Source organism: Electrophorus electricus, chromosome 3 (genome assembly GCF_013358815.1).
Source record: "Electrophorus electricus isolate fEleEle1 chromosome 3, fEleEle1.pri, whole genome shotgun sequence".
Taxonomy (NCBI): Eukaryota; Metazoa; Chordata; class Actinopteri; order Gymnotiformes; family Gymnotidae; genus Electrophorus; species Electrophorus electricus.
In genome coordinates this window covers 16,017,202-16,027,916 of record NC_049537.1, presented here as the reverse complement: position 1 = coordinate 16,027,916, position 10,715 = coordinate 16,017,202, and the positions used below count along the sequence as shown (strand labels likewise).

The window sequence follows — 10,715 nt, the reverse complement described above, 5'->3', positions numbered from 1 at the left end:
TGAAGATCTCTTAAATATTAAGCTTCAAAAAGGTTCAATATTATGTAATATTACACACACACACACACACACACACACACACACACACACATATTCAAAATTGTAGTGAAGCACACAGGGTTTCCAGAGAAACAGGACAGTTGCACTTTGCTTGCACAGCTGATGGACCTCACTGGCCACTTATAGAGAAAACTTATTTTACATGCAGTCACTTGCAGGTTCACCCATCTTAGAGTTGATTTATAGATCATATACCTGTGTACACTTGCTTTAGCTGTGCATGTTGTCAGGGTGCAGCTGGATACCTTTCTGCTATGTAGGAAGATGGTACAAAATGGCATGATGACATTCCCATTTTGAGTTAGAGATCCCCCAGCTTTTAATTGGTGGACAGTTTCTGTTTGCAGAACCACTACTGGCTGGACATTTTTGGATGGCATACCATTCTCAGCTCCAGCAGCAAATCAAGACATTTGTAAAAACTTCAGCACCATCACTTTTAATGACATGCTTATACCAGTGCAACAACCAGCAGCATGTCATAACCACTGTAGCTTCAGTGGTGTGTTGAGGGGTCCTGCTCCTAGTTAGTACCCAGTCAGTAATGCATCTGTGGTCAGCTGTTGATCAGTAGTTAAAACTGTGCATGACAACCAATGCACCAATAATACAGATGTAATAGAAAATAAGGAAATAAAAATACACTAAATAAAAAAAGAAACAAGGAAAGAAAATTCAGTGTGTTTTCTGACAGATGTATGTGTGTGTTAGGTGTTCCTGGACCAGCATGTTGACCTGTATGTTGAATTATTCTGTAGAGGATTGTAAGTATAGTTTATACGATTCTAAGTGCTTATGTTATGGGCAAATACTGTATATGGATCAGATACTAGGTCTGTGTCACTAAACCTGCATTATGAGAATTCAGATAGTTCTCCGTTTTGACATTTACACTTAATATGATACAGTAACATAACTACTAAAAGTGATGTGATAGTGGTTCTTGTAATCACAGGAATCCTGTAATTTGGGCAATGGAAAAAATAAATGAATTTGTCAGCTTTACAATATTGTCTATTTGTTAGCTAATAAAGGCCAATAATGATCAGAAGTGATGGAGAGAAAATTAACAGTCAGCACAGAGGTTTCAGAAGGTTTTACATAGATGCTACTCTCACACATTTAAAATATTTTTGGTAGGTGTGGTAAGTACCAAATCAAATGTCACAGAGCAAACTGACAATTCCTGGCTGATTCATTTACATTTTTTTTTATCATAGGCATGCCACTAGCTAAAAGGTCAAACCGATGTTTGGCATTTTTAGTCTTGTATCCGTCACTAAACTGAATGCGTTTGTATAATAAGTCATGAATGGCTATTAGGACCATCTTTTTCAATTCAAGATGGCATCAGATATGCTGTGCCAGTTATGTATAAATAGCAAAATCTGTTAAAATGACTCAAAAATATATTTGCTATATATTTGTGTAAAGACAGAAGAGAACTTGCACTACATTGTCAATTTGGAAAAATTGTATAAGCCTAAGACGATACACACACACAAACATGTATCCAATACAGATATGGAGATCACAGTATGTCTGGTATAAATACACATGAACATTCAGAAGACCACAAACCTGGGAATACAATATCTCAAATAAAGCTATATGTAATACTCAGTGATGGACACAATAGCTCCACATAGGAGATTAAGATCATCTATTTTGTACAAGAAAAATAGAAACAACACCAAGAAACAAAAACAAACAAAAAAAAATGCACCAAGAAAGCAATGCTATACTGTACCAGCCTGTTATGTACAGCACTAAAGTATACTTTGTTCTTTTTATGAATAGTTATCCCATGAAAAACTGTCACAACTGTCTATAGGTCACTATTTCTATTGTTGGTTGGGAAACGGTGTCAAAAAAAGAAAACAAAAACAATATTCAAATTTCTGTCTTTTTCCAGAAGCAAAACAACCCCTCAGTAACACTTTTTGCATTAGTGGGGTAAATTGTTATTCTTCAGTTCAAAACGGCTGTAAACTTGCTTTGGGTTCATCTTGTTATAGTGGTTAACAAGGTCCAGTTTGCTGTGGCCCAGGGTCATGCGCTTCACATCCCGGCGTAGAATCCCTGTGTCTGGTCCTGCCCGCTCCTTTGGCATAGGTCCCGGTGGAGGAGGTCCCTGTATGCTCTCTGGCTCATTCTGTGAGAGATCCGGACCGCCAAAGGTTGTACTCTGAGCAGGTGACCTCTGGAAATTAGACGAGTCCTTCTCTTTGGAAGACGAGGTAAAGAGGTCTGTAAATTTATTGAAGAAAGGGTTTGTCGGACTACGCACCTTAGGAAAAACTTTGTTCTGCATGGGCAGCTGGGGATGTGGGGATGATTTGGGAGAGTTCTGATAGAGGTTCTTGTAATCATAGGAATCTGAAACTTCGAATTTGGATTTAGGTCCAGCAAGGTTTGCCCGAAGGAATTCTGGTGTTCCTGCTTTGGCCCATTCCATGCCAGGACCAGCTCCTGACCCTGGGCCATCCACTGTTGGGGCCAGCAGGGTACCATTGGGCGATCCTCTGTCTCTCCTCTCCTGACCCTTGATCGGATTGCCGGAATCCTTCTTCTCCTGGGTGACTTTGTAGACTGGAGGAGCAAAGCCTGGAGCTGCTTTGACACTAGACACACTGTTGCTGGACTGGCTGCTGGAGTTTTCGGAACTCACTTTCTCTCTATTTACTCTGTCTTGGAAAACATACATGTTGGGCACCACCATATTGTAAAAGTAATGGGGAAGGCCCTCCTCATCTGTGTTGTGAAAGCGCTCTATGATTTGGGAGTCAGCATAGAGACAGCGAAATTCCCGGTCAAAGCTCTCCGTGATGTGGCCAGAAAAGTGCAAAATCATGTTGCTGTGCACCTGACTGGAGAGCCATGTGAAACTAGAACATGGAAAGAAGAATCTAATGTTATGTCATAAAGACTGCTCATGAAAAAAAAGATTGGGTCAGAACGTAACCATCCAAAAATTCATGTAGGGGACAAAAAACATCTTCAGAACAATATAGGGGAACTTGATGAAACAAATGAAAGGTTATAACATCCTCACAGCAGCTGCTCTGTAGATCCTTTGTTCATGTTGTAAAAGTTTAACATATCAGATGTCACTATCTACAGTTGAAGGTTTACAATGTTCCTCAGGACCTAAATGTCTTTATAGGTGAGCTGTAACATTAACTAGGTTATAATGTAATTTATGATACAGGCTGGTTGCAATATAAGGTCAGTCCTCATTAAAGACAAACTTTGTATTACAACCTATATTATTCTAACAAAAGGAATACATTATTTAAACAAGTTGTGCGTGTTACAAGGTCATATAATGTTCTTCAGAAAACTACCTTGTTATAATTCACAGCAATTAGAGAGCAGTAAGTACTATTTGAAATGGCTTCCTATAAGACTGCAAATGCTACAGTTAAACACAGGTCTGTACTAACTATTATATGGACAAAGCTTTTTACACTAGTGAACAAACCACACCCACTCTGCACACTCTATATAGTTACTCACTAATTACACTATAAGCACCATGCTTTAAAAGCATGCCCTCAATGAGCAATGTGTTAATAAAATATTCTCCAACTAGCTTTCCGGACTTTACTACGTGACAATCTGTGGAAGGTTTTAAACTTCAACACCATAACAATAACAGACAGAAACAAGGCAGAAACAGGTTGTATCACACAGCACAGGTAGAATGCAGATCAGAAGTCTATTTGTGAGGCAATTCTATATCCCATATTAATATCACATTAGAGGACAAAAAATTTTATACAAGATGGCATAGTTTTGTTACAACATATATTACATAATGCAGCCTACACCTATTTGAACTACTAAATATCTCTTTTCTTGTTAATTTGTGATTGCTTTTAGTTATTTATTTTAATTCAAAACATGTATTAGGACTGGTGTACAATATATTACATTCAAAACAAATTCTTGCCTGTATGATCCAGCTATGACTTCCTCACAATCGATGATCATAAATTTTTCCTGAACCTGTCCCGTAAATTTCTTCCCACTTTTTGTGCAGTATGTGTCTCCACATATACTTCGTATCCGCATATTCTGCAAAACAGAATGACATTAGCAAAATTACTTGTGTGTGCGTGTGTGTGTGTGTGTGTGTGTATATATATATATATATATATATATCTCTCTGAAGACAGCTGTCTTTCCTGCCTTGACTTACGTTTAAGTGCAAGTTCTGGATATCTAGTTCTGTGCACATGTCAATGAAACATCCAAGATTCTTCTCATCAAGTAGAATATACACTGGAACCTTCCGCTTTTTGGATGCCTCCAGTAAATCACAAAACAAGTCCACATCTGTGAAAATGTCCATGACCAAGGCGATAACCTGCACACACAAAGAAATGTAGATTAATCACTCTAATTGGCTACTAAATTTTCTTTTCTTACGTGTAACTGAGCAAGTCACATATGTAGAAAGTTCAAACCTGATCATCAACCCTACCTTATATTTCATTTGGATATGATAGACCACTACTGAGCTTTCTCCATTTGATAAATAATAAGTTAATGTCTAGAATTTAATATTTCTGTTTTTGATTGGAATATTTTCTATTCAATGTAAATTTATGGAACCTAATTAAAAAGTTAATGCAGTCAACTATTATAGATTCGGTTACTTGCGGCCTACCGTGTAAAATTAAAACATATACATCAAATTTAGGTTTAAAAATTGCATGGGAATTAATTTTAATTGTGAAGTTTTGTTAATCCACGTCATCAATACTAGTTTGAGTAATGGTAGCAAGCAGTTTTCTACAACTCAGCAATTATTGCAGCAAGTGGGGAAAATTGGTTGAGTAGTGCTGTAGTCTTTTCACAAATGTATCAATAGTTTTAGTTTTTATCGGTATGTGGTTGGCAGAGGTTTTTACTGTTATCAGTTTCCTGGAGACCATGTTAATGAGCTATTACTTTACAATTTCTACAGAAGCCAGTTTAGTTCCCGAGTATGCTAGATAATCATCACGTTTGTTGATATCATTGTCTTAACTGACAAAGAAATACTCTGGAAAAGACGGAAATAATTATTTGTGCACAGGTTAAGTGGCAAGAAACGACATGTGAATAATCATTATACGTCTATATTACGGAAAAACAAAGCATACGCTACACAAAAAAACAAAAACAAAATTTACTTTATTTACATGCGAGCACTGTATTGTCACCATTTTCTTACCTTTTTAGCTTTATTGATAAGTGATCGGATCAAGTCTTTGATGTTTTGTGACTTATCTCTTTGGAAGTAAATTTGCGTCTCTGAGGGACCCTGACGGTTATGAACCTCAGGCCACCCCAGTTCTAAAACAGGAGGCTCCTCGTCGGACATCATTGGAAAGTATGTTCCTGAAGTTAGTTCCGAAACCGTGTCTCCTTCTCCACAGTCTCTGTCAAATCCGTTAGGACCATTTTCTGGACTAGCGGTTTTTGCTACACTTTCCACGATATAGCGAATTTCAAGCGATGAGAGAAAGTTTAGTTCCTTTTCCTCGCTCAGCACACGTCGATACTCTTTTTCTCCAGACTCTAACAACGCATCTGTTGCAAGCCTAGCTGTTTCGCTATGGCTCAGTTCTAGTGCAGAAACCTGTCGCCAAGGGTTCTTTACTTCCTCCAACCTAGTAGCGAGCTTACCCAACGCTTTACGCCCGGTGTTTGGTGTCGGTCGCAGAGCGTCAGAATTCATTATTGCGCCAGTAACGTGCCCTAATCCTGTAACAAGACTGTTTGCAAATATATACCAGCAACAAGGGATCTGTTGGCAACAACGTCAAAACGGGACTCAGCTGATTTTGTTCCAAATCATTGTAGTGAGAGTTCACTATTCCCGGGGGTTTTCGTATTGTTACTTGCTCCTGAGAAACTCGACGCCTTTTCCTCCCACCTTTTTACCTGTCGCATTCAGCTCTCACTAACTCCACCTCTTCCTCTACCTCACATGACAGGGAAAACAACCTCATGAGAGGATAAGCAAATTTACCACACCAACGCGACAGTCAGGGCTCACCCCCACCCCCGGAGGGTGATAAAGGCATTAGGTGCACTGCTGAAGCTGTAGCAGTTTTAATGAGATTGTCCTGTTTCACAAAATCATTATAACGACGAGTTAACGTTAATGCGTAATGGTTTCAATAAGAATTATCGTTACAATACGATGCTTTTGGGAAACTGGGCCAGGTCGACATTTTAGTTTTCCAGAATGTCCATAAGACTGCCATTCTGCACCACTGTATGACGAAGTCGTCTTTCCCAACACATCCTTACGTAGGGATTTAAATGTAAACTTACATTTAAATTAAATGTAAACACTACATTTTTTGTGTGATAATCTCAACCTTTTCCTTTTGGGCAAATATGTGTAGATGCTCTCTTGGAGAGTTTCCCTGGACCACTTTTGAGTGCTGAAGGATATGACCTCTTGGTTCATAGCCAAGTCATTGGCCTGCTGGCTTTCCTCCATCTAGATAAAACCAGCATTATTGTCAATTGGTTGGAAATGTTCTGCTTAAACCATATTGTCCAAGTGAGCCCATAAATTCATAAACTTGATACCAAGTCAGCAGTTTCTGAATGTATTTATTTACAGTGCAAGGCCTGGCACACTGCGTACAAGCTGTTAGTTGTATATGAGTGGGTGATGTGCCTTATTCATTTTCAGAATTGCTTTGCCTGCTTCAAGTGTTCAGTTCAATTAAATTTTATTTGTGTAGCAAACAACAGACACAGTCTCAAAGCAGCAATACACAAACTAGATCTAGATATCCAGTGAGACTGAAAAGATAAACCCATGCTACCTTGGGCAACATGGATACAAAATAATTGAAGTGCAAAGTAAATGAAGTAAATAATGAGAGTAGATTAAAATGCTGTACATATGTAGTACATCTTGAGTGGTATTAATTACAAGCTAATTAATTACATTACTCCATGAAAACCAACTCTCATCACATGTCTGAAAAGCTGCTTTTTCTCTGTGCATAGACAGGTCTCATTTGAATAGTAAATAAGGTGAAATGGTTGACAGTATAAGGGTTCATTTACGTGGTGGAGGTGCAGTGAGGAGCATGAGATGAGGAAAGGCAGTAAAAGCTGACACACCTGAATAACTGCTCCAAGGATCATTAGCACCTCACAGGGTATCTGTATGTAAATCCACTTGTCAGAGCATGTTTAAACCAAGACAGCACATGAAGAACAGTAGAATAACTCAAAAACCCTACAAAATGCATGGTATTACAGTGTGTGAGTGACTTTCGTAAATATGCAACAAGGAATTTTAAAATGACAGCAGCAACCCCGGAACTGAATTAACTAAAAAGGAGTTGGCCTCTTCTAGTTAACAGATACAAAACAGGAGGGAAAGGTGGAAAAGGCATTATACATAGACATCAGAACAGCTGTTACTCCTTTGTCTCAGAATGGAGTAGAATAGCTGTATTTTAAAAATGCGGAAGTGTAAAAGCTAAAAAAAACCCCTAGAATTTCTATATTCTATATATTCTCTCTATCTTATGTGATGTATAGAATCTCTTATATATGTAATGTACATATATAATGTACAAGGTATATATACACCACATGGTTAATGTGACCAAATGTCCCTTGCTCCAAGCCTACATGTGGCTTTAATGCTGGTCTTTGTTGCTTTCCTTGTTCTTTTATTTTGCCACTGTGCATTTCCTTCCTTTCTTTTGTCAAAAGGTCACTGCCGGAATGTCTGCCCAGTGAGTGACGCAGCTTTTCCTTCCGCTGGTCACAAGCAAACAATTTTTTATCTCTTCTTGAATTCTAATACAGCACTGTGTAAAATGACAGTAGGCAACATGTATATGGAGAATAGTCATCTAAGGATGGGAAGAATGGCTTCTCTGTAACGTGTGAAACTAGGTTGCACAATGATGAATGTCAAGAATTGAATTGTGTATTTGAGTCAAACTTGAGTAACCTCCAGAGGGCAACCCTTACCCTTTTAAGATTTTCAGAAGAAGTGTAACTCTCTATAAAAGAGTACTGAGCAGCAGCCCAGTCTTTGACCTCATGAAGTCTCATTTGTATTGCTTCTTACTGTAAAGCAATTAGTCAAAGGCCATCTGCAATGATAAGCCAGAACAGCACAGGGGCAACCAAAGGTAGAAGGCCAAGGCAGTTACTGGAATCATAGCAAGTGTGGTATATCAGGTTTACTCCTTCACTTGACTGTGCCAGTGTCTGACCTGCAGTAATCTGGATACTACAGTGCATGCCACAGAATTGACCAAGAATCATGAGCGCTTAGTGGCTTAAAAGAAAAAGCAGATGCAAAATGAATTCTAGTGCATAACAATGGCATCAGATGAATCATGTAAATAGCTTTTTAGTCCCACATGTTCTGCAACAAGGAAATGAGCAAGGCCTAAGGGGAAATGAATTCTAAAGTATGATGACGAAGAGCTTGCCTATCACGCAAACACAGTAGCAAGAGAAACTCGGCGTGAATTCTGAACACGTGTTGCAGCAGTGACACTGTGTGCCTTCCTGAACTAGCAAATCTGGTTCATCTGCCAACAAAGCAACTATACATAGGAAAGGAATCATCCAGCTGCTAAAATACCACAATTCTTTAAGAAATTTAATATACAACAGGAGGGTTGTTGACAAGTATAGCATGTCACAAAGGACCTGGAGTTGAAATAAGATCCATGGTTTAGTGTCTGCAACGAGTACAAGATGCATGTTTGCTCATTCAAGCCATTCTGAAATGTAGTCAACAGTAATAAAGACCTGCTGGATCTGATTTAATCACTTGTGAAATGCAATGCTGATAATTACTGTAGGTGTAGCACTAAAATGTGTGTATAGGGAACCAGCCTAGAAAGAGAGAGTCTTTGACCTCATGAAATCATGCAATCATGCAATAACATACTACAGTTCCAGCTCACTGAAGCTTACTTGCCTCAGCAAGATTATACCCAAGTGACATTAAAATACAAAGGTCATAGATCTTAATATGCTCTCTTGAGCATAGCAGTAATATACCCTACCAATGGCTCAAAAATGATTGTCCCTGCCATAACATGAAATAAAATTGATGCTTCAATGATCAAACTTGGCTGTATTCAGTGCCCCATGGCATTTTCTCCATGCCTTTTATGATCTAACTCACAATAAATACACTGCTAAACCAATAATTTAGGAGCATGGTTGGCTCTGCTGCTAACACTACACTACTGGCCTAATATGCAGTGTCTGCCTGCCATGTTCTGCTTCTGCTTGCCACAGGCTGATGTGCAGACATGTGAGTCACATGCCAAGATGCCTTATTTCTTGGCACTAATGGATTCCACCATGCTTTCAAGGGCGTCTCCAAAGAGCTTTATTTCTGAGCACATGCAATACTCTATGCAGCATGCAGTTTATATGAAACAGTGCATTTGCCACTGGCCTTTGCACTACCAGTAACTCAGTGTGTCTGTTCCATTAACAACACAAAGACCACACTGAAGGTTCCGCATGACTAAAGCTTTAGTAAAGACAACAAAGAGATTGCAGCCGCTGATGCGTACTGTGCCAGCAGTTCCTCCTTTAAAGATGTAAACATTCTGAAACAGTGCTGTCAGTTTTAAGAGTTTAAAATGGTAGCACGCTAACCTTCAAAAGCACCACTGACAGATCTGTTGCATTCCATTTTCAATCTTGTTAGGGCAGGAAGAAAGAAAGAATATGCATACTCAGTATAGTTATATTGAACTGGTGACATGTCTGTCATGAACTGGTCTGTAAATTCTTTCTAAGGTCAGGTTACATGAAATTGAATGTACAAAAAAAATTATAAATAAATACCATGTTTAATCATAAATACCATGTAGCCTAAGACAAAATATTAGCATTCATAACTTGCATAACATACTTCTATAAATAGTCATGTCACATCCAGACGCCATTAGGATGAAACAGCCACAACAAACCAAATTTGGAAGGACAAAACAACACTGCATAAGTATGGACTCTGCATAAGCATAGGAGTCAAACTTCAGAATTGTTTCAATTCTGGGGGGGGTAGTCCAGGGCCAAAATCTAAAAGAAAGTTCCCTAGTGCATTTGCATAGTAGTATATAAAAAAAAAAAAAGAAAGAAAAAAAAAAAGACCCTCAAAAATAAGTTTCACCAGTGCAAGTCCTTTGGCAACAGGGATGGACGACAACACACTGTTCACAAGTTTTCTCAAATATAAAACTGTGTCTGAAGAAGGCTAACTCGTTCATGAAAACAGTCACCTGATATTATAAACTGAAGATGGGCAGTTACTGTTGATAGCTGGTGTCTCTGTAACAGTTTTAAGCCCTTGTCTCTTTTAGTACTATCTGTAGTTAAATGAATCATCAAAAATACAACTTGCCTCTGTCAGTGGTATTATAACAAAGTGGAAGCGATTGGGAATGACAGCAACTCAGCCACGAAATTATAGGCCACGTGAAATGACAGAGCAGGATCAGTGGATGCTGAGGTGCATAGTGTGCAGATGTTGCCAAATTTCTGCAGTGTCAATCGCTACAGACCTCCAAACTTCATGTGGCCTTCAGATTACCTCAAGAACATGCATAGAGAGCTTCAAGGGAATGGGTTTCCATGGC

The 10,715-nt window shown here is 38.7% G+C and overlaps 1 protein-coding gene across 1 annotated transcript; it reads right to left on the bottom strand.

Annotated features, from left to right (window-relative positions):
* Positions 1-734: 734 nt before the first annotated feature.
* fam83c (family with sequence similarity 83 member C) lies at positions 735-5,791 on the bottom strand. The gene is made up of 4 exons (XM_027005016.2): positions 5,285-5,791; positions 4,265-4,432; positions 4,016-4,140; positions 735-2,948 (listed from the first exon to the last, which is right to left on the bottom strand). Exons 1-4 carry the CDS (start codon positions 5,789-5,791, stop codon positions 2,009-2,011), a joined length of 1,740 nt encoding a protein of 579 aa, XP_026860817.2. The 3' UTR covers positions 735-2,008.
* Positions 5,792-10,715: the final 4,924 nt, after the last annotated feature.

Coding starts and splice junctions, on each gene's coding strand:
- fam83c (XM_027005016.2), bottom strand. CDS start 5,791: ATGAATTCTGACGCTCTGCGACCGACACCAAACACCGGGCGTAAAGCG. Junction 4,141..4,264: donor TCCAGAACTTGCACTTAAAC/GTAAGTCAAGGC, acceptor TCTGTTTTGCAG/AATATGCGGATACGAAGTAT. Junction 2,949..4,015: donor GTCATAGCTGGATCATACAG/GCAAGAATTTGT, acceptor TCCATGTTCTAG/TTTCACATGGCTCTCCAGTC.